This window comes from Nannobrachium achirus, assembly GCF_963921795.1.
Source record: "Nannobrachium achirus genome assembly, chromosome: 8".
Lineage (NCBI taxonomy): Eukaryota > Metazoa > Chordata > Actinopteri > Myctophiformes > Myctophidae > Nannobrachium > Nannobrachium achirus.
Window position 1 is genome coordinate 56,319,185 of NC_137817.1, and position 25,429 is coordinate 56,344,613.

At 43.7% G+C, this 25,429-nt stretch overlaps 1 protein-coding gene across 1 annotated transcript in view; it reads right to left on the reverse strand.

Annotated features, from left to right (window-relative positions):
* Positions 1 to 25,429, reverse strand: part of prdm10 (PR domain containing 10) — a 34,359-nt gene continuing 8,930 nt past the window's right edge. The window contains exons 3-23 of the mRNA XM_080730894.1: positions 25,265 to 25,324; positions 24,653 to 24,757; positions 21,270 to 21,447; positions 19,593 to 19,834; positions 17,933 to 18,133; positions 17,281 to 17,353; positions 16,941 to 17,058; positions 15,958 to 16,078; positions 14,579 to 14,872; positions 10,686 to 10,868; positions 10,052 to 10,213; positions 9,050 to 9,205; positions 7,663 to 7,842; positions 6,658 to 6,768; positions 6,082 to 6,282; positions 4,703 to 4,828; positions 3,530 to 3,700; positions 2,868 to 3,005; positions 1,895 to 2,063; positions 1,424 to 1,521; positions 1 to 344 (exon numbers count right to left, since the gene is read on the reverse strand). Coding sequence (XP_080587020.1) covers positions 171 to 344; positions 1,424 to 1,521; positions 1,895 to 2,063; positions 2,868 to 3,005; positions 3,530 to 3,700; positions 4,703 to 4,828; positions 6,082 to 6,282; positions 6,658 to 6,768; positions 7,663 to 7,842; positions 9,050 to 9,205; positions 10,052 to 10,213; positions 10,686 to 10,868; positions 14,579 to 14,872; positions 15,958 to 16,078; positions 16,941 to 17,058; positions 17,281 to 17,353; positions 17,933 to 18,133; positions 19,593 to 19,834; positions 21,270 to 21,447; positions 24,653 to 24,757; positions 25,265 to 25,324 — 3,261 coding nt within the window. The 3' untranslated portion in view covers positions 1 to 170. The remainder of the gene's footprint in view (positions 345 to 1,423; positions 1,522 to 1,894; positions 2,064 to 2,867; positions 3,006 to 3,529; positions 3,701 to 4,702; positions 4,829 to 6,081; positions 6,283 to 6,657; positions 6,769 to 7,662; positions 7,843 to 9,049; positions 9,206 to 10,051; positions 10,214 to 10,685; positions 10,869 to 14,578; positions 14,873 to 15,957; positions 16,079 to 16,940; positions 17,059 to 17,280; positions 17,354 to 17,932; positions 18,134 to 19,592; positions 19,835 to 21,269; positions 21,448 to 24,652; positions 24,758 to 25,264; positions 25,325 to 25,429) is intronic.

Here is a 25,429-nt window from a genome sequence, read left to right on the forward strand (position 1 = left end):
GCTCAAGGACAGGTCACCTGAGATGGCGCGCGCCTCCGTCACGGTCAATGGAAAACGAGTGAGTCCGCCGAGAACTGTGGTGCGATTCCAAATCAAGCGGCTGGCGTGAGCTTGTAGATCTGCTATTTTGGGTGCAAGGCACAGGGGTGCAACCCGGTGTAAATCAGGCTTCAGGGTTTGGTGATGTGCACTTCACTCGCTCCGCTGCCATTGGTGGTGGTGGTGATGATGTACTGCGTGGTGGCCTGCTGATTGGCTGGCTGCTGCTCCAGGTGGTCCTGGGGGGCAGAGCCTGCCTGCTTGGTGTCCAGCTCTGCCTGGCCCTCCGAGATGACGTAGTGCGTCTGCAGCAAGGACGGAAGAGAAACACCGCTTGTATTGATTTATCAAGTTTTATCATTGGCATCGGTGAGAAAGAAATGCTGCTACTGTATTTGTCCTGCAAAAGATTGCTGCTATTTGTTTTAAAAAGCGTTATACTGTACCCTGTATATATAACATGTATATAACAACACAATGTGACATACAGTAGCTCTGTTTAGACAATGCTGTGCCCAACTGTATATATTTTCCCTGTTTTCAACTGTTTTTATTAGATTTTGACACTTGCTTTGGCAATGTAATTGTATGTTTTCTCATGCCAATAAAGCTCCTTTAAATTGAATTGAGATGCCAATAATACACTGTATGTTCATTCCTAGATATGGACAAAAGCTAGCCAGTCTCGCCAGTCACCACACAGTAAAAAGAATATATATCTAAAAGAAAATAAGATTCTGCTTCAGTTAACCCATTTAGAACGGGTACACATTATTGTGTATCATTATTTTATGCTTTAACTATTGAAAAATAGCAGATATACAAGCTCACAGCGCGGCACCGAGTGCCGCGCCACAAGCTTGTAGATCTGCTATTTTTGAAAAATCTTGAAAATTTGAATTTTGACCTGATTCTATAAGTGTCTTTTGAATCCTTCTAAGAATTTTTGAAAAACCTATGTTTCTATGTCAGCAATCTGGCCAGCCATCGTCAAAGAAAAGGTCCTTTTCACTTAACTGGAGCTCAGTTAGTCTGTTCTTGAGAGACTACTATGTCAGTGGTTCTCAAACCTTTTCATGTGAAGGACCCCCAAAATTATATGTATTTGGCCACGGACCCCCATCTCAAAATATTTCGTTCCAGGGACCCCCCCAGAAACAAAATCTTTACAAACGTTTGCTTTAAAAATACATATATTCAAAGATTTGCACACATTTTCACGACTTTTTCAAAAATAGCAGATCTACAAGCTCGCAGCGCGGCACTGAGTGAGCTTGTATATCTGCTATTTTTCACTGGTTAAAGCATTCAATAATTCTAGGCCTAAATGTGAAGTGCAACAGCTGAAAGTAACATGGCTGCAAATAGCCCAGCATTCACTCACCGTTTTGACTTGGCCACCGTTGGCTCCTGATCCAGGCGTGCTGGCCTCTGCAATCACATACTGGGTGTGAGGGAGCGCCATCATCTGGATCTCAGACGCTAGAGGAGAAACAGAGTCTCATAAGCCTCGGCCCTCATAATACGCCCGTCGACAGGATCAACATGTGATTAATGGTATACATACAGGGGTTCCCAAACATTGTAAAAGCTCAAGACCCAAAAGATGTTGTGTCACCGGGACCCAAACTTTACTACATAACGCCTTTTTAATAATATTTTTCTACTTCCGATACTCGCTGTTCGGGAGCTGTCGTTGCAGACTCTATATAGCAAGGGTCTTCAACAGGGGATCCAGGACCCCTAGGGGGTCCTCAGAGTTACTACAGGGGGTACTCCAAATCTTTGTGTGATGAATGATGTCTGAGAACTTTAGTCAAAAATAGCAGATCAGTCAGGATGTGAGCTAACTCACGGTATCCTCTGTAGTTCCAGTTCCCAGGGATGTAGGCGTGCTGCACCGTGCCGCCCTGCTGCTGCCCGCTGGAGGGGGCCGCCAGGGCACAAGTCACAGGGGTCAACTGGGTGGGGCTTAGGTCCTGGCCCGCCTGCTGGGAGGAGGGGCTTAGAGGCTGACCCGGGACCTGGGAGGAGACAATTTAAAGAAAATGATAATACATCAAATCAGACAGCCCTAACTCACCAACATAACTGAATTTAACAGTGACCCTCGCTGATTGATTCCTCATCACATCAGCTGAATGCAAGTTGCCTTAAAGGTGCTTTGTGCTATGTATATTTTTGAAGTCACAAGATGTACTGCTGTCTCTGCTGTCGGGCCGAAACCACTCCAAAATGGGTTTTTTTTGGGAAAAATGAGCTCAAGTAGAGTTAGGAGTTTTTGACCGAAGGGCTTTTTACTACTTTCCATTGGTTTAATATTATATTATTAACACTCAGATGTAAAGGGTGTTCAATAGCCCTGATGTATGCCAAAAACTCAAAAATGGAGTTGAGGTTTTGGCCAGACAGTGACGATATACAGTATGCACATGTCACCCCTTCATGTTTTCTTTATTCTCTTTTTTATTGACAGACATATCTGACATTGTATCGTTTTTCTCTACCTTTTTCTTCTTTCCTTTTTCCAAACATGATAAAAAGATTTTTATATCTTTAAATATATTTTTAAATCTCCCGCTGCCGTCTAAACGGAAGGCACATCTGAGATTTTTATTTTGCCGGTTTCTCTAGAGACCATTGTCATCTAAACAGAAGCCATACCCTCCTTTCTAAAGCAGGCTGTGACAATCTGACACGCCTCTAAGCTCCTGATCAGATCCGGCCATCGATGGTGCACAAAGGTGCACATCAGTGTCATAGAATCAGGGGAAGAAATGTCCAGTTTCAATATCATTCTACGTCCCTGGCAGTAAATGGGTGAATACCTGACTGCCTGGCTGCGTGCTGCCAGTGGGCTCAGTGACCTGGATGTGCTGCACCTGGATGGAGTGCTGGCTGTAGCCGTGAGGGTCGTGCAGCTGACTCACATCCACCGTGGGGTGCTGGGAATGAGGGGAGGAGGCCTGGGGGGGGGGGCACACATATGCACACACAAAGGCAGTGGTAAGTAAGTGGCAGTAACTAAGTATATACATTTCGGTCATTTGAAAATAGCCGATGTACATGCTCACAATCCAAAATATCTGGCCTTACAACCCCGAAAACTTCAGTTAAAAGGTTAACAAAAAAACAGGTTCACTTTGGCTGGCATAAAGATTCTCAGACCTAGAACAATATTGTGTTGCCTATAGCATTGGTTCTCAAAGTGGATTCCAGGGGCTCTCTAGGTTCCTTTATGGACCCATACAAGTCTGTACAAGTCTACAAGTCTTTATGGACCCATACAAGTCTGTAACTCTGACAGTGTACAAATGGAACCAAATGGACCATAACAAGTACATTTGGTTCCATGTGTACACTGTCAGAGTTAAGGGAAGACCTTGAAATGTAAAAGTTTGAGAACCACTGGCCTATAGCAACCACACTAATTAGATACATTGAGTAATGTGTTCACATCATGGTCAGGGCACCAGAGCCTGGTTCTTACCGCGGCCACCTGGACCACTTGCAGCTGGATGTGGCCGGACTGCGCCAGGCTGCCCCCTGCCTGCGACACGGGGATGTACTGGATCCTCTGGTAGTCTCCCTGGGCCGTGCGGTAGTCTGTGGTCAGCGTCTGAGATAGCTCTGTCATGGCCTGGGTCAGCAGGTCTGTGGTCTGTGGGGGGGGGCGCACTGTCAATATGATGTCCTGTGACAGTGGTTCTCAACCCTTTCAGGCTGTGACATCCAAAAATAATCATATTTTAACTGGGGACCCCCCCCCCCACCCTGACGAGCACTAAGAGTTGAGGCATTACAGTTTTTATAACACGTTTCTATAGTGAAAATAGCCGATCTACATGCTCACAACGCCTCGCAGCGCGAGGCGTTGTGAACATGTAGATAGGCTATTTTCACAATTTCTGCCTCTAATATTTGACAATTTGGCCAATGTTTAATTTATCATTTTAGAGGTATTAAAGGGGAAGACCACCCATTTTCAATATTGAAATATGTAATTAATATACCTTAGAGGAGCTGTGTGGAATATAAAAAAAGTTCCCCCTCTTCTGTGTTGCCTAGAACTGGAGGATTGATTTTGGGGTTTGTATTGTAAAGTACAACATGATGACATCACACATTGTACTTTACAATACAAACCCCAAAATCAATCCTCCAGTTCTAGGCAACACAGAAGGGGGGGAACTTTTTTTCTATTTCCACACAACTCCTCTAAGGTATATTAATGACACAGTTCAATATTGAAAATGGGTGGTCTCCCCCTTTAAAAAGTCCTTAAATTGTCACTTTAGAAATGTGCAGATACCCTCTATACACTTCTATACAGTTTGTTTTCTGTTGAGTGAGAAAACAATGTTGCACATTAAGTTAATCAACTGGAGATCCCGCCAAAATAATTTGGGGACCCCCCTGTTAGGGAGGGACTTATGAAGACTACATTCAGTAGAACTAAAAGACAAGTAATTTTATTTAGTAGACAGGCTATTTTCAGCTTACAAAGTGTAAAATCAACGCCTGCTAAAATCTTACGATATTTAGACTAAAACTAAAACTTTTCAGATGACTAAAATATGACTAAAACTAAATGAAAATGTATTCAAAAGATTTAGCCACATTTGCTGTCAAAATGAACACTGGTATATTGTAGTGTTCTTACCACTACAGTCTCGGCCGTGCTTCCGTCAGCGCTGATGACAGCAGGCGTGCTGCTGATCACAGCCGTGCTGTTGGCCATCTGGGCGAACTCTGGGTGCTTCTTCCTGATGTGCTGCACCATCTTAGTCTGAGACACAACACAAACAAATGGAGAAACACACAGTCATCTTAAGGCAGGTCTTAACCAAGGAGATTTGTGGACGATTTCAGTCGAAAAGCGTCAGCTACCGACAGGGAGCCATCGGGAACCTGTCGGCAAGAGGTGCTTGCTGTCGATAAGGCTGGCGGAACCCGTCGATGAAAAACTGAACGTGCTCAGTTTTTTTTTGCGGTCGGTGGTAAATCCTCCACTGTAGAATGGACCTCTGTCTAGTCTGCTACAGTGCAGAACTTCCAGAAGCAAGCCTAAATAAGCCAGAGACGTTTTCCCGTGGCATATTTTAACTAAATATCATATTCTCAATTTCAACTCTCAATTCCTATTCCAATTGAGTCCAAAGCAAAGTTAGTAATAGTGCATGTTGTGGAAATTCACGGTGTTGCAATCAGGATGTTTATTTTCCACACGGAAATGACAATTTTTAACCGCCCAGTGTCGTCGTGTGATCGAAGCATTTTTGGTGAAAGATTCTGAGATAAAGCTGTTTCTTGCTCGATGTATGGCCTAGTGTAATTTGGGATATCATTCCATATGTTTAGCTCATGGGACGAGCTATTTCAGTTCATTATCTATAAATACAGTATATATATCATATATATGTATATACACTTGTAATTTCTTTATTTATATCTGTATTTGTTTTACTTTATTTATTTCATTTATATATCTATCTTTACAGACTTGCAATATCTATAATCATTTTCCTTTACAGGTTCTTTTTATTTTATTTGTATTATTTATCGTTATTGCTGTTATTATTATTCTCACTTTTGTGTGTATGTTCGTATTGTATGTTTGTCCGGCCTTGTGGGGAGGGGTGGGTGGGGGGGAGGGGTTGAGGGGAGAAAATATAAAAACAAGAGATGTTTTTTATTTCTATTTTTCTATCCTTGTAAACCAAACCTGTCTCTTTGAATAAAATATGTAAAAAAAAAAAAAAAAAAAAAGCTGTTTCTTTGCAGCAGCAATGAATAGGATGATGGCGGCCGAGTTGCATCATGGGATATAAAGTTGTTTCGCTCTCCAGCCGCCGCCGCAGCACCTGCTTACCGGGTGACCATGGTAACCAGCTAACACGTCCCTGGATGTGATAACAGGGCTGTGGCGCTGCACCGTGGCAATTCTTATCACATTCCTGGACGTAATTGGCACCGGAAGTGTTAAAGCATTCAAGTCCACTGCCCATGCATAGTGCCTGCTGGCTGTGGAGCGGAGCTCACCTTGCTGCTGTACTGCTTGGCACAGTGAGGGCAGCAGACGGGTGCGCTGGCGATGGTGCCCGTCAGCTGGGTGTGCGTGCTCAGCATGGGGTCTGGCTCCCCGGGAGCAGCCCGGGGGAGCTTGCGGATGCTGGGCGGCAACTCTGCCCCGGGGTGGTTCTTCAGGATGTGGGCCTTCCTCTTACTGGCACTCTTATACACCTGATGATGGCAGCATACATTACATTCATGTCAAGAGGAAATATGGTTTAAAAAAAACATACAGGCTGATCTAATGCAGTGGTTCTCAACCAGTGTGTCGGGACCCCTAGGGGTGACAAAATTAGCGATTTAAACTCTGAGTTTTCAACACGCTGCTTAGATTAGACCGGTATAGGACCTTTACTTTTTGGATAGGATGTTCACAAAAGGTAAGAAGTGTTCGGGAACGGCTGAGCTTCCCCCGCAATCGAACGATTGTGGATGACATTTGTGAGGAACCCCATCTAGGAGCTGTATAGCAGAGGGAGAAGTTCCGAAAGGAGCCAAGCAGCCCATAGTATGTCCATGAGTACAGGTTGTAGCTAACAGACCCACCTTGTCACAGTATTGGCAGAAGTAGTCTCTGTTAGGCTTGATGATGGGTAGAGTGAGTTCAGGGACGTCATCGATACGCATGTCTGGGTGACGCTTTGACAGATGGTTCACCTGGAGACAAATCCCGATATGTCAGCATGTATTTTAATGAACATGTAGAGAAAATAGCTTTACACAAGGCTGTGTGGCCGTGTGGTTAATGTTATTATGACTTGAAAATGTTAGCAATAAAGTTAAAGACCTATCGATTTGTTTTATATCAGGTTACAGTATACTGTATGTTTCACATCACATTATGCCAGAGTGCTGAGCTGTGATCAGCCATTCTACTGTGCTCTGGACAGGGTTCCCACACATTTTTTACCAATTAATTTCACAAACTTTTCCAAAACCTTTCCAGAATATTTAACCCAATTTCCAGGACTATATAACAATAATTCAGCTCAATAACAGGTAGTGTATGTCAGTGGTTCTCAACCTTTTCAGGCCGTGACCCCCGAAATAATCATGTTTTAACTGGAGACCCGGCACCCTGACGAGCACTAAGAGTTGCGGAATTTTGTATAACACGGTTCTATTGTGAAAATAGCCGATCTACATGCTCACAACGCCTCGCAACACGAGGCGTTGTGAGCATGTAGATCGGCTATTTTCACAATTTCTGCCTCTAATATTTGACAATTTGGCCCATGTTTAATTTGTCATTTCAGAGGTATTAACAAAATCAATAACCAAAGACAATGCATAGCTATTTCTTCCAGGACCTTCCAGGACCCTTGATAAATTCAATATTTGTCTAATTTCAAAATATTTCCAGGAATTTCATGACCGTGGGAACCCTGTCTGGAAGCAATGTGGGCTCAAGAGTCTTGCTCAGGGACACTCATGGACACATTGTTGGCCTGGCCTGGCATCATAACCGGGACAACCAGGCGGGCCACCCCGTCATTGGGAGAATACAAAGAAAAGAAAATGCAATTGAATTGATGTGATTGTGATACTGACCAGCATTCCTCGCCTCCTGAAGCCCATCATGCAAACGCGGCATTTGAACATGAAGCTCTCGAAGTCTGTGGTGGGAACCTTCAGCTTCAGGGTCTTGGAGCGGTGGACGCGGTCCGCCTTCTTGGCCTCCCGGTCGGGGTTGTGCATGCGCTGCATGTGCTCCCGCAGCTTGTCTTTCCTCTGAGAGGCCCAGGAAAGACAAACATCAGAAGCAGGCTTGTTAACACTTATGTTGCAATGATTTTTTCTCTTCAATGTCTCGCGTTGCCATGGTTACCATAGACTTCCATGTAATTGTGCAAGTGTGTAAAAAGTGCACGCCCATGCCTAGATGATGCACCACGTGTGTAGATGCTGTTCACAGCTTTCAAACAAAAAAATCCGCTTGGAAATCCGTTCAGGCATTCATGATTTATCAGCCATTATGTTTTCTTCAGATGTAAACAAACATGGCTGCCATGTTTGAAAGAATGGGTTGGTATGGGGGTTAAACATGCAATTTCACGATCGCGATCATGCCTAATACATTTCTGGAGGTCCAAAAACATTTTTTGAAAAAAAAAAAATTGAAAAAAAAATTTTTTTTTTTTTCAAAAACGGCCCAAACTCGGGAAACTCGGGGTTGGCACAGCACTAGTACCAATACAAACTCGGGAAACTCGGGGTTGGCACCATATGTGTTAATAAAGTGTGTTATGCACAGTAAAAACACAGCATTTACTAGAAAGAAAAACATATCACCCAAGAACTCCAGTCTCCCATAACGTACAATCAATTGCATTTTTATCATATAGTGTAAATCAGGGGTCTTTGATTGATTGATTGAAGACTTTATTAGAAGTTTGCATAGAAAAGTGTACAGTTTCATGACGGTATAGTTCACTGGTACAAGGTCAATTAAAAGGAGATCCTAGAAAAGACTAAGCTTATTTCCATAGGAAACCATTGAAGTATCTCATATAACATTGAATGACAGACGGATAGAACACAGTACTATGCAGTAGATATAGTAAAAAAAAAAAAAAAAAAAAGGGTTAGGGTTAGGGGAGGCTGGGCTAGGTTTGTTATTGCTGGGCTAGGTTTTATCAGTTGCGAATGGCTGCTGCCTGTAAGTGGTTTTTCAGGGCGATTTTAAAGGATGCTAGGGAACCACACTCCTAAAGGTTCCTGCATCATGGGGAATATACAATTTACATGTATAAGAACTCTCTCCCTTATGCATAGTCATGTGTTGACTCTGGTCGCTATGTGATTGTGTCCATTTGTGTTTGTTGTGTCCCTGTTTGCCCAAAAGTTTATTTATTTTGTTGTCACACTATGCTGCTGTAACGCCTCCATTTCCCTTCGGGGATTTAATAAAGTACATCTCATCTCATTCCTCCGTTACCTTGAACTGCTTGCCACACGTGGAGCAGAGGAAGTCCTTGCGGTCGGAGTGTCTCAGCATGTGGAGGCGCAGCTTGTCGGGCCGAGAGAAAGCCTTGTCGCAGTCTGGACACTGGAAGATCTTCTCTGAGTGGAAGCAGCGGATGTGTTTCTTCACCTGGAGAGAAGAACAATCACACTTCAGCTGTAGTCCGGGGGTTTTCAAACCTTTTTGACTCAGGGCACCCCTGTAAATAACTTTTTCATCCACAGCACCCCTGAATTACACCGTTGATTTTTAGAAGCTTATATCATGTTACTATGTAAATATGCACATCTTTCCACCTGAGATACGGTAGGCTATGTCACGGAGAAATATCTGCTTCCATCAGAACTGGCTGAAAATAACTGTATACTTGTGAGCTTGTAGATCTGCTGTTTTTGGTGAAGAGAGTTGGCCGTAGATGGAAAAATAACGAATCAATTACAGTGAAAATGAGGTCTGTTTTACTAATCATAGTGAAGTGATATTGATGAATTCCAAATATTATCAGATTATTCTGAGGGACCCCTGGACTGGCATCACGGCACCCACTTTGGGAAACCCTGCTGTAGTCAAGTCAGGTCTTGTACACTTTTGATCGCTAGCATCCCTTTACTGGGCATGGAACGTTCGCCAGTATGCTCACAACAACCAATGTGTTGTGTGAGCTTATAGATCAGTTATTTTTTGGCCATGAGATTTGGTGTGGGCGAAAGGGAGGGGGACCCCTGGGGGACGCCGGTCAACAAAGTATTTAAGTGAACACATTCTGTATGTAGCATTTAGTCAGTGGACTAAACATCCCAGCTCACGATGCGTCACATCGTAATGTGTTGTGAGCTTGCAGACGTAGTATATTTTTAACATAATGTATTATGTAAAACTTTTTTTTAACATTTTCTTTGTCTGAAACACGTGTTTTGCGTCTCCTCAATAAATGAAAACCATTTTAAAACAAAACGTGATCTTTCATTCAGTGACCTGGATGAAGTCGGTGAAGGTCTTCTTGCAGGAGGGGCAGGTGAAGCAGCCGTCCACGGCGTGCACGCCCACGTGCTCCTTGAGGAGCTCCAGGCGCTCGAAGGTCTCCATGCACAGCAGGCAGGAGTAGGTGCGGTTCTCTGTGTGAAGCACCAGGTGGTCCTACAGGTAGGCATGGGAACACGTGAATATTTCATATCACCATTATTATTGTGACAAAAGGAATGGCGATTTACGATATCCATTATCCTGGGGCGGAACATTTGCCAAAAAAAAAATAGCAGATCTACAACTATTTTTTTGGCAAAGACATTTGGAGAGTGGAAAAATATTTTAAGTAGATATATTATAAGTACCTTTTACAAATTATAGAGGGTTTAAGACAAGTGGTACCGGATATGCAGCTCGGCAAATAAAAGGTGAATTCATCCCAGTGCATGACGGAGGACGATTTCACGATACATTAAATCAGTGGTTCTCAACCTTTTCAGGCCGCGACCCCCAAAATAATCATATTTTAACTGGGACCCACAGGTTGAGAACCACTGCATTAAATCTCCACGATACGATTACCGCGAGTGTCTTTTTTTTCTATCACGATAAACGATAATATGTCTCATGGTCTCGCCCCTACCTCCAGCGCGCAGTCACTCAGGAAGCTCTTGCTGCAGATGTGACAGGAGAAGGCGTAGGCCTCGCGGCCGTGCACGCGCACGTGCTGCTCCAGCTTGTCCTTGTCCCGGAAGGCCTTGCCACAGTGCGGGCATTTGAAGGGACGGAAGCTCTTCCTGATGAAGAGGTGCTGCAGCGCCGCGTTCTGAGAAGAGAGGAGACGATTAGAACAAGGGCAACGATGGGGTGTTGGGCAGATATGGAACTAGCGCTGGGCAATATGGGCTTGTGGTGTGGGTGAGAGCTGATATAAAGTACATCCTAAACTCGGCACAAAAAGAAAGGAAACTTGACTTCAGTCCATTATATATCTTTAATAATACCAATTGAATTTGTATTGTTTTTTATATCATTTTTATCGTTGATTCGTCACCTTTACAACGTGGTACTGCTTGTAAGCATTGGGCATTCGTGGAATAAGCACCACAGCCAAACGTGTGGGTAGCACCCTCCAAAAATGGTCAAAATGGCCTGGCAGGCCTGCAATACTGTTCTTTTGGTATTCACCTTTGTTGCTTGGTGCATTAAATGATTGCACTCTCCCACAGTAATAAGGAAAAGAAAAAACAACACATATTGGCCATTTTTACACTTTGTTAATTTTAAGCTCTGTGTCAGGGAAGCCCAAAACGAGAGTAAATGCCAGCAGAACAGTGTATTGCAAGCCATTTTGGCAAAATTTTGGTTGGCGCTACCCACACGTTTGGCTGTGTAGCTCATGCCTTGAATGCCCGATGCTTACAAGCTGTATGTTGTTGTAAAGGTGACGAATCAACGTTAAACATTATATAAAACACAGTACAATTTGGTATTATTAAAGGGGAGATATAATGAACCGAAGTCAAGTTTCCTTTCTTTTTGTGCTGAGTTTATATCCACACCCGGTGAAAACACCAGAGCCGTGGTCTGTCTGCGTCCCACCTACCTGCACGTCCATCTGTCAGGGCAGCGCACATTGAAGGAAGAGAGACACAATCAAGTCTGGGCCAACATGGTGACACCAAGTAACAATCAAAGAAAAAAGAATGCACATCCTCCGTTGTTTGGTGCTGAGCTTAAACTGCCAAAGCAGTAATACTAAGCTGAGTTGTGAACCACCTCTTTGTTATTCGACACCAAGTAATAAGCCATCTAAAAACATCTCTCTTCCTAGTGAGATGGAGCCACTTAGAAAGCACCACTTAGGGCGGATTAACACTGCAGTCCGATTGATTTGAACTGTTCCTGAAAACGGTTGCCTGGTCCCCGCTGACCAGCATTCACATTGGCCAAAATTCTTCTGTGCCTGGACTCCCTGGAGTACACTTCATTCAACTGTAATTGTATGTGTGTGCCTCCCGGGGGCGCTGTTGACAATGGGGCTTTGGGAGATATAAAATGTCATGTTACAGAAGAGTATCTTGTCAGAATTTAGAGCGCATTAAATTAACCGTTTTTGTTTTTTTGTCCCTGCACAACATCAGTTTTAGTTCTACTACAACACCTTGGTTAAAGTGTTAATCTGTCCTACTTCAAATATTCTTCTCCTTATTATTGATTGATTGATTGAAGAATTTATTAGAAGTTTGCAATAGAAAAAAGTACAGTTTCATGACAGTACAAATCACTGGTACAAGGTCAACTAAAAGGAGATCCTAGAAAGCCGAGGCTTATTTCCACAGGAACCACACTTTAAGTATCTCATATAACATTGAAAGACAGACGGATAGAACATAGTACTTTATCTAGGATAATATCAGTTTCAAAAGCATAACATCAAATACAAAGGCAGAAAAAAGAATAATAAAAAAAGGGGGGGGGGCATGGGGGCTTAGTCTATTTACAAGTCACGGGTAGCAGCTGTCTGAAGGTGACTTTTCATACCAATTTTGAAGGAGGCTAGGGATTTGCTCTCCTTTAGGGCTTGAGGAAGGGCGTTCCACATGTTGATGGTGTAGCAGGAGAACGAGTTAGAGCCTTGTTTAGTGTTAAATCTACGTTGATGATGATTAGTGGAGCTGCCTCTGGTGTTGTGGTCGTGAACATCCTTGACCTTTAAGAAGTAGTTTGTCAGGTACATGGGAATCTTGGAGGTGTAGTGTATCTTGTACACCAGGCCCATTGCAAGATGCTGTACTCTGTCAGCTACTTTGAGCCATCCCACGCTTTCGTGGTGATGATCGGTAAGGTGGGTCAGAGGAGGGAGACAACCCTAATTAGTTTGTTTTGGGCTGTTTGAAGCTTTAACTTTAAGGCGGCTGGGGCGTCGCGATACCAGACAAGGACTCCGTAATCAATGAGGGGCCCAATAAGAGCTCCTCCTAGTGTCTTTCGGGATTTAGTATTGATCAGCGGGGCAACCCTTTGCAAGAAGTGAATTCGTTGGTTGACTTTATTGATAACCTTGGTGGTCATTTTTTCACTGGATAGGTTAGCCTCCAGGATGCAACCCAGATGTAGCAGATGTAGTTTTTTCTTTCTATCACAGTGTCACCTACTTTAATTGTGAAGTTCTCAACTAGGCTAAGTTTCTGACTAGATCCAAAGAGGATACATTCAGTTTTGCCTAGGTGAACAGAGTCTGTTGTCATTGAGCCAGGTGCAGATCTTGTTAAGTTCACAGTTAAGGGCCTTTTCAACCTGCAATAAGTCTCTGCCGGAGACTAGGAGAGCCGAGTCATCCGCGAACAGAAACAGATTGCAGTCACAAGCAGATGACATGTCGTTTACGTATATTAAGAACAACAGTGGTCCTAGTATACTCCCTTGAGGTACTCCACAGTTTACTGGGAGGGGGGGGGACAGGGTTCCGTTGACTTCCACCATCTGTTCCCTCCCCACCAAGTAAGAGTGCATCCATCTCACTGCTGTGCTATCAAGACCAATAGCTTTGAGTTTTTCGATCAGAATAGAATGATCGACGGTGTCAAATGCCTTCTGGAGGTCCAGCATGACCATGCCGCAATATTTGCCATCGTGAATTTCACGTTTGATGTAATCATTCAAATAGATGAGGCATGTATCTGTGGAATGGGACTCTCTGAAGCCAGACTGGAACTCGTAGATCAGTTTATTCTCTTCAAGATAATTAAGTAGGGATGGTCCGATCAGGTTTTTTGGAACCGATCACCGAGCACCGATCACAAAAGTTTGATCACCCGATACCGATCAATCACCTATCCGATCAAGTTATTATTTATATATTATTTATATTTTCTAAATGTTAATGTTTTAACTTTAATTAATTAATTCACTCATGAATTCATTTATATATTTGCCTTATAGTTATTTACCAGCATTACTATGTATTTATTATCATAGCAGTAACTAATTATTCCTTCAGCACTGTGGAAATCAATACCCCAAAATGGCCTCAAGTGGGCATAGTGGGCTGGTTGATCGGATGCACCGATCGGATCGGATAGGTGAATTTACCTTTTGATCTAAACTACCGATTATCGCCGATCACGCTTTGATCGGCCCGATCCGATCCATTGCCGATTGATCGGTAACATCTCTATTATTAAGCTATTATTCATCAGGTGACAACTCATTTAGGCCTGAAAAATATCTAAAAATGTCTTCTAAATCCTAACAGTTTTCTGAAAAACCTATATTTCTACGTCAGTGGTTCTCAAACTTTTTCATGTCAACGATCCCCTAGATTATATGTATTTGACCATGGACCCCCATCTGAAAATATTTGCACACAAGATCTACAAGCTTGCAGCACGGCACTCTGTGCGGCGCTGTGAGCTTGTATATCTGCTATTTCTTTAACAGTTAAAGCATAAAATAATGGTTAAAGTGGTGACAGAATATATATATATATATATATACATGCGTTCCCAGTCTAAATGGCTTCTCTGGTCTCACCCGGATCCTCTTGGCCCGGCGCATGTCCTGGGTCGTGAGGTGGCACTGGGGGTCTGCCTGGGGGTCCTCCTTCACCAGGACGGGCAGCTCGGCTGTGGGGGGCGAGGAGGCGTCTGCCTCGGGGACCCCCGAGGACCCCTCCTCCGCTGGGGGGACGCCGGGCGGCTGGCCCTCCGCCTCCTCTGACGCCACCTCCCCCTCGCCTGCGTGGGACACCTCCACCACCTTCAGGCCGTTCTGAGAGCCCTCCAGCTGCTCCTCCAGGGGCTGCTTGACCGTCAGGCCCAGCATCTCCTGAGAGAGACCCAAATAAGAGACCACGGTGAGTGATGGTGTCTCAAATACATTACATTACAATTACATAACATATCAGGGATCCGTTCAAGCCTTGAATCAGTTTGAGGAAGTGTAACCGTTTACAGACTCCGCTGCTTACAGCCAGCCAGTGCGGGCTCAGAGGAGGAGGAGGAAAGGAGAGTAAAGACTGACTGATCGACCGCATCCAGTCTGATTCCTATGTTAATTTGCGCTGTTAACACTCGGCTGATATGTTAAAGACCCAATGAAATGACTATTTTTGGGTATTTTATTTTGAAGTTTCAGTTTGAAAAGGAAGCCTGTGTGTTTCTGAACCTATCCGAGGGGACCAGCCCTTCAGGCGATGGGATTTAAAATCTGAGTAATGGGAGTAATGGGAGCCAGCAATGGGAAACAAACAGGTGAATGTAATCAAAGGTTAATTTATATTCAAAAACTCTATGTTATCACTTTTTGAATTTCTGTTCACAGGAAGTAATTAAGAATGGCCTATTTAGGGACCTTTGATATAAATATACACAAAAATGGTTTATTTTCTATTTTTGGCCATATTATCACTACAGATATGCTCTAAAAGTGTGAAAAACATGTTTTTGATTTCACCCCGTCTTTAATAGTCCCCTGTCTGAAATGGCTGATGTGAATGGTGTTTGATCGATACGCAACGCAAGCACTCATTCTTGCATGTACGGACGTTATGTGCGGGTGTGCAGCTCAAACAAGCATGCACAGGCAGGTCTGTGTACTTTTAAAAGTTTGTTTTTGTATTTAATTTTAAGAACAACAGTACAGTATTTACACAATCACTCTGCTGTGCGGACTTGCACGCAGCCGTCAGTCAAACACAATCCCTCACACCAATCCCCTCCCCTTTGAAATCGCTTACAATGGAGACAATGTCAGACTCAAGCTCCAGCGCTGAGTCTGAAATCAGGCTAAGGGCAGCCTGCTTCTCTGTGATGACAGAAACAATGTGCCATCACTGTAGCTCTGACCTGCAACTATGGCTTATTGATCTCTTGTAATGTGGGTGATGTAGTGAAATGAATGTGTCCCAGTACCGCTGTCTTGTCCCCGCCGCTGTCCACCGGCGGGTCCAGGCGGATGAATTTGGGGGGCCGGCCCGGTCTCCTTCCAGTGCCAAAGCGCTTCCTGCCTCGCCCTCTGCCGCGGCCCCTGGATCTGTACAGGAGGAGGATTTGAGATTAGATCATTTTGACAAGGCTACATTCTTTCCATGACCGACTACCCTAACCTCAACAGTCCCGTGCTCACCATTCCAGTCTGGCACTGTTTCACACAGGGATTAAAGGAGAAAGAAATCTCCCGACTGACAGTTTTTCTTAGGCCAAGTTTGCGATTTGTGAAATAACATTTAAGGGGCCCCGACACTAGTTTCCTAAAATGCAAACTGTCTTTTAGTTCTAAATCTAATCTCTCAAGAACAGAAAAGGAACAAGACAGAGAGGGGGCGCTGTTTTTCCCCTTTCTTTGATGATGGGTTCCCAGACTGCTTCTCCACTAGTCCCTCCCTAATAATTTAGTCTGTTTTTCATTTGTTGACGAAATTGTCAATATAAGTACTTGCACAAGCAGAGCGCGCAAGTACTGTAATTGGCTAGGTATGTATGTAGGGTGACCGTAGCCCTGAAACGACTGGGATTCTGGGAATGTATGTATGCATGTATGTAGGCGACACCTACAGCCAATGAGGGACCAGCATTCATGGTGATGAAGTCAGCAAAGTTTGGTATATAAGAGCGCTCTTGGTAATGTCTTCATTCACGGGCGAAGACATTGGGGACATGAGGCCAGCAGTGCACACCTCGTGGCACTCTCTGCTTGCGCACAAGTAGGCCATGTGTGGCCTGCTTGAGTGTGAACGCAAGTTGGCACCTCAACCAACGGTCAACAGTTCTAATTTCTCTTAGTTTTAGTTATCATAGCTTAGTTTTAGTTAGTTTTCGTCAGTGTAAAAAAAGGTAGTCAATGAAAAATCTTCGTTGTAGTTTTAGTCTATAAAATGCACTGGCTTAAACATTACCTGGTGACGGAGGCCAGCTTATCGTCGTGCATGTTGAGGTGCTGCTGGAGCTGCTCTGAGCTCACAAAGCGACGGTTGCACTCGTAACACGGCCAGTTCTTCTCCTGTTCTCGCAAGACTGAGGGAGCACATCAGAGGCACGAAATTAACTTTGGATTTGGTTTATTTTTGCCCTACTTCGTTGTGATAAAGTAGCAATAATAGCTGATCTAAAAGGTCACAAAGCGCTGCATCGTCACACATTGTTAGCTTGTAGATAAGCTATCTTTGATATTTTTGGAAGAGTAAAGCTGTTGGCGTTGGTAATAAGAGGTCAACTGATACAAGGAATGCTTCTCACCTTTCCTCTCCTCCTCGGTGACATCGTGAATTTTCTGATTGACGAACTCGGCAAAAGATGCTGCATACCACACCTGTAAGTTATCAGTGACAGTTTGCTGGGGTCAGTGGTTATGAATTCTGCTCTGTTAACAATTAGGCCTGGGACTTTAACTGATTCTTCCATTAATTCATTACAGAAAATTAACCTAATTAAAGAAATAAACTCATTAACGTGCTTCTCACTGGACGACTTTCACCGACCAACAGTCAACAAACCCAAGTGCACACAATGGGAGAGGCCGCCAATCAGACCGCTTATTTGCTCTGCCCAGTGGATGGGAAGTTTTGATTTAAAAAAACTCACTCGTATACCAAATGTGTTTTAATTAAAATAGATCAAATATCTAAATACGATTAAACATGCGATTCATTTCAATGAATTAATTACAAAGACCCAGCCCTATTAACAATATAGACAGATTTGCCACATCCCGATACATGAGTTCCTATCACAATGCAGTCGCAATGCATCGATTATTTCTTTAGTGATTATTCTATCGATTACTTTTTTCACCACTTGCGACAGGTGGCTAATTTTCCGGCTATGTTAATGCCAGGTGTGAGGTGTCAATGAGACAGAGGTGAAGGAGCCCAAATGTCTCCTCCAGTACCTTGAGCTCCTGTTTGGGCTGGATGTTCTTGATGGTGGTGTAGAAGATCTCTGAGCCGTACTGGTAGGCCACCAGGTTCTGCTCCAGGTGGTTCTGGGCGGGCCTCACAAACATCATCCAGTTGCAGCTGTCCTCGTCAGACAGGTCCAACCACATGTCGTCAGACTTCTCTCCGTCCTTGTTCCCATCCAGCGTCCACAGCTGATGACAGGAGTCATAAACTTAATTCAGGGGTCTTAAAACGTTTTCAGGCCAAGGACCCCTTAGTCGAGAGAGTGATGAAGCAGGGACCCCCACAACCTTGTCATAGATTCCATATGTTTCATCGTTTGACAGCACAATCGTCAGTGTATTTTGGATTTGTGTAAATTTGTGTTTTCAGATATTTAACCACTTGAACCGTCAATACTTAATAAACTTGACCTATCACTCTGTACTTAGTCAGCTCTTTTTTCCCTCTACACGAAAACCTCTTTGCCAAAAATAGCCGATCTACAAGCTCACAACGCCTCGCGCTGCGAGGCGTTGTGAGCTTGTAGATCGGCTATTTTTGGCTAAAGTTCTCAGAATATGGACACTAGGGTTCAAGTTGTTTTATTTTTGTAAGCTGATGTTTTTGTTTTTGTTTCTCGTTTGTAGTGTCATTCAAGTTATTTTATTGCAGTTTGTATTTTCATTTTCATTGTCATGTATTTGTATTTGTTGTGTGTCTCTTAAAAAAAAAAAAAAGAAAATAAAAAAAAAAAAAAAAAAGGAGAAAAAAAAGTTTCTATCACAAAGATTTGGAGGACCCCCTGTAGTTACTCTGAGGACCCACTAGGGGTCCCGGACCCCCTGTTGAAGACCCCTGCTATAAATGTCTTCTAAATCCTTCTAAGGTTTTTGTCATCAGTGGTTCTCAAACTTTTGCATGTCAAGGACTGCTAGAATTATATGTATTGGGCTGCCGACCCCCGTCTCAAAATATTATGTATCAGGGACCCCCCAGAAGCAAATATTTGAGTTTCAAATGTTCACTTTAAAAAATATACAGTTTAATCAAAGTTTTTCACAATATTTCATGATTTTTAAAAAATAGCAGATCTACAAGCTCGCTGCGAGCTTGTATATCTGCTATTTTTCAATAGCTAAAGTATAAAATAACTCCAGGTTAAACCCCCTATCATTTCTTTACTTCCGTTGACTGGTGTCCACCAGGGGTCTATTCCTGGTCCCTTCCATTTTTGTTGTTGAAGATGTGATGTTTTTCTGTGCCCTGGGCCAAAATGGCTCCCAAGGTAGATGTGCCAGGATTGTGTATGTTTTTCTTTACTATGCAATGAAAAAAAACTCTTCAGTGGCAAAAAGAATTTTGTCAATCAGACAAATGGTTCCAGAGATAGAGCTGTTTGAATAAAAAAAAGTGTCCATCCACTAGAATGAACACACATTTTCTCAATCAGCTAAACGAGGGAGCCAACACACAGAGAAAAGCATCTCTCTGATCTCAGGTCATTTTGACATCTTAAAAAAAGAAAAAAAAAAAAAGAAAAAATGTTTTTTTTTCCCTTTCATACAAAAAACACAAAAGACGTCAAAGACGTCATTGGCACCCAGGGCTTTTGAAAAAAGACGTCATTGAGACGTCATTGGCACTGAATGAGTTAAAGGAGAGTCTTACTTTGAGATGAATGTAGTGGCTCTTCAGTTCACTCTGGGTGACCATGGGTCCCTCCACGGGGCCAAACTGTGTGCGTTTTGGGATGCGCCTCTTGGAGAACACCCCCCCCAGGAAGCGGTCGATGTAGAGCACCAGGGGTAGACTGGCCCGGGCTTTGGACATCACGGGACGGTTGGGGATGGGGTGCAGCGGACCGTGCTCCAGACACACAGAGGGGTTGGAGTTGTTACACTCCTCACACCCTAAAGAGAGAGAGAGAGAGAGAGACACACACACACACACACACACAATTTAAGGGGAGCACACAACCGGACGCGGGCGGCTGCGCAACGTCGCATTGCATTATTGACGAGTGTGAAGTGGTGCGAGGTAACACCAACTGAATGTGGCACGCTGCCACACTGCGCATCCATTTCCTGGATGCTGGAAAAATAGAACAGCGGCGTATCGACGCGGCAGGCGAGGCGTCACACTCGCGCCTGCGTGCGTTCGGCTTATTGTGTCCAAAAAGGGGACTGCCCATAAGTCCGAAGGTTCATTAGTCCAAATTTAGTTAGGGTTACTGAGGTTAGGGTTAGGGTTAGGGTTAGAGTTAGGCGTAGTAATCTTAACAAATTCGGACTAATGAACCTTCGGACTAATGAACCTTCGGACCAATGCCATGGCACCTCTAAAAATACATATTTAGCAACTTGTACGCATGCCCCCACTCACTGAAATCGAAATCGCTAAACGTGTTAAAACGATAGAACAAACTAAATGTAAACATTTTAACACATCGGGTGCCCACGTGGTGTCTACACGCCAATCTCTTTGATGTCTCTGGACGCCCAGCCCCAGTGCCCACGACGCGTTTGACGCGTTTTACAATACTGTAGTTACTGTACATTGCTACCGCAATGAAGGCTCTACCACGGTGATCAAACGCCAACAATATGGGAAAAACACTACATTTCCCAAAATGCAGCGCGGTACATGTGACCAGGATGTGCAGTCTCCCTGCAGCCAATCACAAGCTTCTGTTCCTATCCTGCACTGCACTCTATCGTCCTCCCCTCGCAGGCTAGCACGACTCCTATGTATCATGGATACTAGTATTTTCCCAGTAACGGAGTCTCGGCGGAGATACACGTAACATGGCGGATTCTTCTCCTAGTCTAGCTTTTTCAATCACCATGTTCAATGCGCGGTCCTTTCTACCTACCGTGACACAAACGCTGTGGCCCAGGTTTGATAAAAAGATGTCCTGACTGAAAGAAAACTTTATCGTAAAAATAAACATCCGTGGATTACATTTACTCGTATCATGGATACTATTTTCCCAGTGACGCTGCGGAGGTAACGTAACATGGCGGATTCCTCTCCTGGTCTAGCTTTTTCAATCACCATGTTCAAAACGCGACCCTTTCTACCGCCCGTGATACACACGCTGTGGCCCAAGATTGGTAAAAAGCTGTCCTGACTGAAAGAAAAGATCATCGTGAAAATAAACTGGACATACTTGGATTACATTTACTCAACGTATTACTCAACGTATTTTCTCTAATTACAATCTAAAATATGAACCCTTGTAATAAAACCAAAGTTGTCCTTTACAGTCCCCTGATACACTGTATATATCTTTTTGTTATGCACTGGGCACTTTAAAATTCAGAATACAGTGGAGTGGCCACTCACACAGCTGGTGGGGGGTGAAGCACTGGGGTCGGCTGGGCTCCCAGTCGTCCAGTTCAGAGTCGTCCTCCTCTTCCTCCTCCTCAGATTCCTCCGTGGAGTCTGTGGCTCCCAGGGGACTGCTGGAGGGCTCCCCGATACCGCCCATGGATGCCAGAGAGTTGGACGCAGACAGCTGCTCCTGTGGTGCATTTGACGCGTACAGAAGAGTTGACGTTCAGTTACACACGTTCGCTTTGAAAATACATAAATTCAAAGATTTGCACACATTTTCACGACTCTTTTCAAAAATAGCAGACCTACAAGCTCGCAGCGCGGCACTCGGTGCCGCGCTGTGAGCTTGTATATCTGCTATTTTTCAAATGTTAAAGCATTCAATATGCCCAGGCCTAAATGGGTTAACTTCCTCTATGGGGGTCTAAATTGACCAATACAAGTCTGTAACTCTGACAGTGTACAAATGAGAGTTGGACACGGACAGCTGCTCCTGTGGTGCATTTGACGTGTCGACGCGTGCAGAAGAGTTGACGTTCAGTAATGTTTTTGGCATAAAACATAAATAATGTGAATTTCTAAATATAGTACATGGCACCTGTGTTGTTTATGCTGCATAGGTAGTATATTGTTACAATAACAATAGAAGTAGGTCTGGAGTGGCTTATTGTTGTCTGTATCAGCCAGTAGCATGCGAGAGTCAGTCCCTGTTAAGCCTCGATCAGAGTCTGCGGTGAAGAGCTATCCACCGCAAATTTTAGGTGGAAAGCTTTCCACCTCAAGTCAGAAAATAAGTGAAGGCCATCATAGTCAGTCACGGTGAAGTCCTATTCACCGTGACTGACTGGTCTAGATCAACCAATCAGTGAACGGGGTGAAGAGCCTATCTGTCTGATAGTAAAAACAGAGAGATGTGTCGGGACTCGCGGTGGAAAGCTCTCCACCGCGAGGAATGACGTAACATTGTAGTTTCATGACTCAAAAAGACTACACCGCGGTGCCGACTCTGATCAAGGCTTTACAATGCGCTAGACCCTTGGGAGTAGGGCTATCACAATTATTACATAATCATCTACTCGCAATTATTTGACATAATTGCAATTATTTGACATAATCACAATTATTTTGTGATAATCGTCATAATCGTTTACATGTTGAAAAAAATGTATATACGGTATGTTCAAACATTTAAAAAATAGTGGAAATAGCAGATCTACAAGCTCACAACGCGTCGAGCTTGTAGATCGGCTATTTCCACTATCAATGTTCCTTTTAACCCATTCAGGCCGGGAACACATTTTAGTGTATGGGAGGGGCTTACAGTACATGTACAGTATGTAGCAACATATTTGTTTTTGTAGGCTAATTTCTGAGTTGTCAAATATGTCCTTCATTTCTTTGTATATTTGGGTTATGTGTCATATCTGCCATGTGCAAGGCCTACAAGCCAAACAAGCCAAACAGAAAGGCCTACAAGCCAAACAGAAATGTAATTGTCAAAGACAAAAACACAATTAAATCGTTAATCGCAATTATTTAAGTGACAATTAATCGTCATGTAAAATGTCATAATCGTGACAGCCCAACTTGGGAGATGGAGTCTGTCTCCGTTACAAGTTGCTAGACCCCTGGAAGATGGAGTCTGTGGGGTGAGGCAGAGCGCCACACCTACCGTCAGCTCCTAGTACTTCCCGCACGACTTTCAGCACGACCCAAGCCGTGCTACTCACAGGGTTTCCTGCAGCACTTTACAGGCCAGGCGCCCCGCCCGGCCAGAAAACCCCCCCGCCCCCCCAAGGGTATTAAAAAAAAAAAAAAAAAAAAATCATTCAAAAATAAGAATTAACACGTTGCAGTCCGAAATAGAATGGTGGTTGGTGGATTAGCCGTGGGATTTCTGTTATTGTATTGTGATCTGAGACATAATATTATGTTTATAAACACGAGCCCGCCGCCCCTCCATCTCCGACAGCGGCGTTGTTATTCTTTTTTTTTTCCCCCCCAGGGCGGTAGCTCACCATGTTTTTCTCGATCTCCGTTGGGATAGAGTGGGCGTTTTGGCCGATCGGCGATGTCTCCGTGCGTTTCGCGTGCGCGATCCATTCACGTAAATGTCCCCGCAAACAATCCATGTGTGATTGAAGAACAACACCGAGAAGTTTCGCCTGCATAGCTGCAAACATGGCTGCAGCAGAAGCCAGTGTCTGCAAACAGCAAACAAATGGCTGGGAGAGCTGCTTGGACAAGGATGGGTCCATGACGTCACCTCTGCTTCATGTACGGCCTGGGTGAGCTATGAATGCTCGAGTGAGGGCCAGGGAAGGCTAGACGATCGCCGATTTTCGGATCAAAATCTTTTATAACGGTTTTAAAGACAAAGTCCGGTTAAGTGCGACGTGGCTGAGGGGACCTGGGGGGAAGTCCGATATAAGACGGTTTTAACATTGGGGGGCTCCCCTTGGCTTGGAAGGTGTTAATATTAAAAATTAAATGAATTAATTACTCGAATTCATTAATTAATTATCAAAAAAATTCGGCATCCCCCCCTGGTCAAGACTTTTTCCTGCAGGAAACCCTGACTCATGTGCTGCCCGGGATTGTACCCATGACCTTTTGGTCCAAAGCTGAGAGCTCGTAGATGATATTTAGGTATATCATTCTAAACCTATTATGTTCCATACATACAGCAAACCAGTTGAAGAAATTGCATATTGAGGCTTTAACCGTTGCTTTTATGAAATATCCGAGACCATTATGGTTTCATGGCAGACGCTTCTGAACATCTATTCTTCCGTATTGCTAGTTAGACCCATTCTAATACTCTTCAGTCTTATAAACCAGTGGTTCTCAAAGTGGATTCCAGGGACTTTGTGGGTTCCTTAACTCATTCATAGCCAAGCCACGAGTTTCCCCGAGTTATTTCAGTACCCCCAGACTGCCACAGCCCGAGTTGGCAGCCATTAAAAAAAAGAAAAAAAGAAATATTAGGCATGATCGCAATCGCGAAATTGCATGTTTAGCCCCATAACAAACATATCTTTCAAAATGGCAGCCATGTTTGTTTGTTTTGTTTGACTTTGAAGGCTTCTATCTCATGAATGCCTGAACGGATTTCCAAGCAGATTTTTTTGTTTGAAAGCTGTGAAAAAGTACTACACATGGTGCATGATCTAGGCATGGGCGTGCACGATCCGTGCACTAAAAATTGATCCGTGCACTAGAAATTTAGGAACATGGCAGTGAGGAACTCGGGGGCCATTTTGAAAAAGCAGTGAATGAGTTAACTTCCTTTATGGACCATTAGTACACTGTCAGAGTGTGTCAGAGTTAAGGGGAGACATTGAAATGTAAAAAGTTAGAGAAAGTGGTGACGACTGAGAACGTGAAAGCACCTGAGACACTGGCTCCAGGATGGCTTGCGGGCTTTCTGCCACGTTACTGAGAACATGCAGGTTGGCAGCGTTCATGTTCTGTCCCCCGGGCAGCAGCACGGTCACCTGGACATAGGATTAGAGAGATTATCTACAGCTGATGAAGCAATATGACAGTAACAGCAAAAGGCATGAACCGCTTGTCGTCGCTGTCAGGCAGAAACCTCTTTGTATCTCCGAGTTTCAGACTTGTATGTTTATTTGTAAAATAAAGCCCTGCTTCTTTATCATACAAGCACACACAACGCCTCGTGATGAGAGGCGTTGTGTGCTTGTAGATCGGCTATTTTATCTAGTTTAAAATGTTAAAATGATAAATGCAAAACCAACGGTTTTGGACATACAGGGTTTCCACCCAACAGCGACGTTATGCTATTTTATCTTTTGACATCAATTCAGGTTATAAGTCATGTCATCAACATGGATCTGTCCCATTTCCCATATTCCCTCCCGATTGGCTACCATTGGCTTCTAAAGTTTGTGTATGCGACCTGACGGTTGCTTATCTCCCGATTAGGGAGTCTTACTGGTACAATACTGCCAAAACATCTTGACAAGAGAGGAAAAACATACCTGTTGTGTGGTTCCATCCTGTTGGATGTAAGCGACTTGGGGCTGGTCAGCGAATACAGTCTGCAATCAACACATTCAATACAACATGATTATTAATAATAATTATTATAATTATAATAATTAACCAAAATAAGCCCCACTGCCAGCTATTTTTCATTTCTCCTT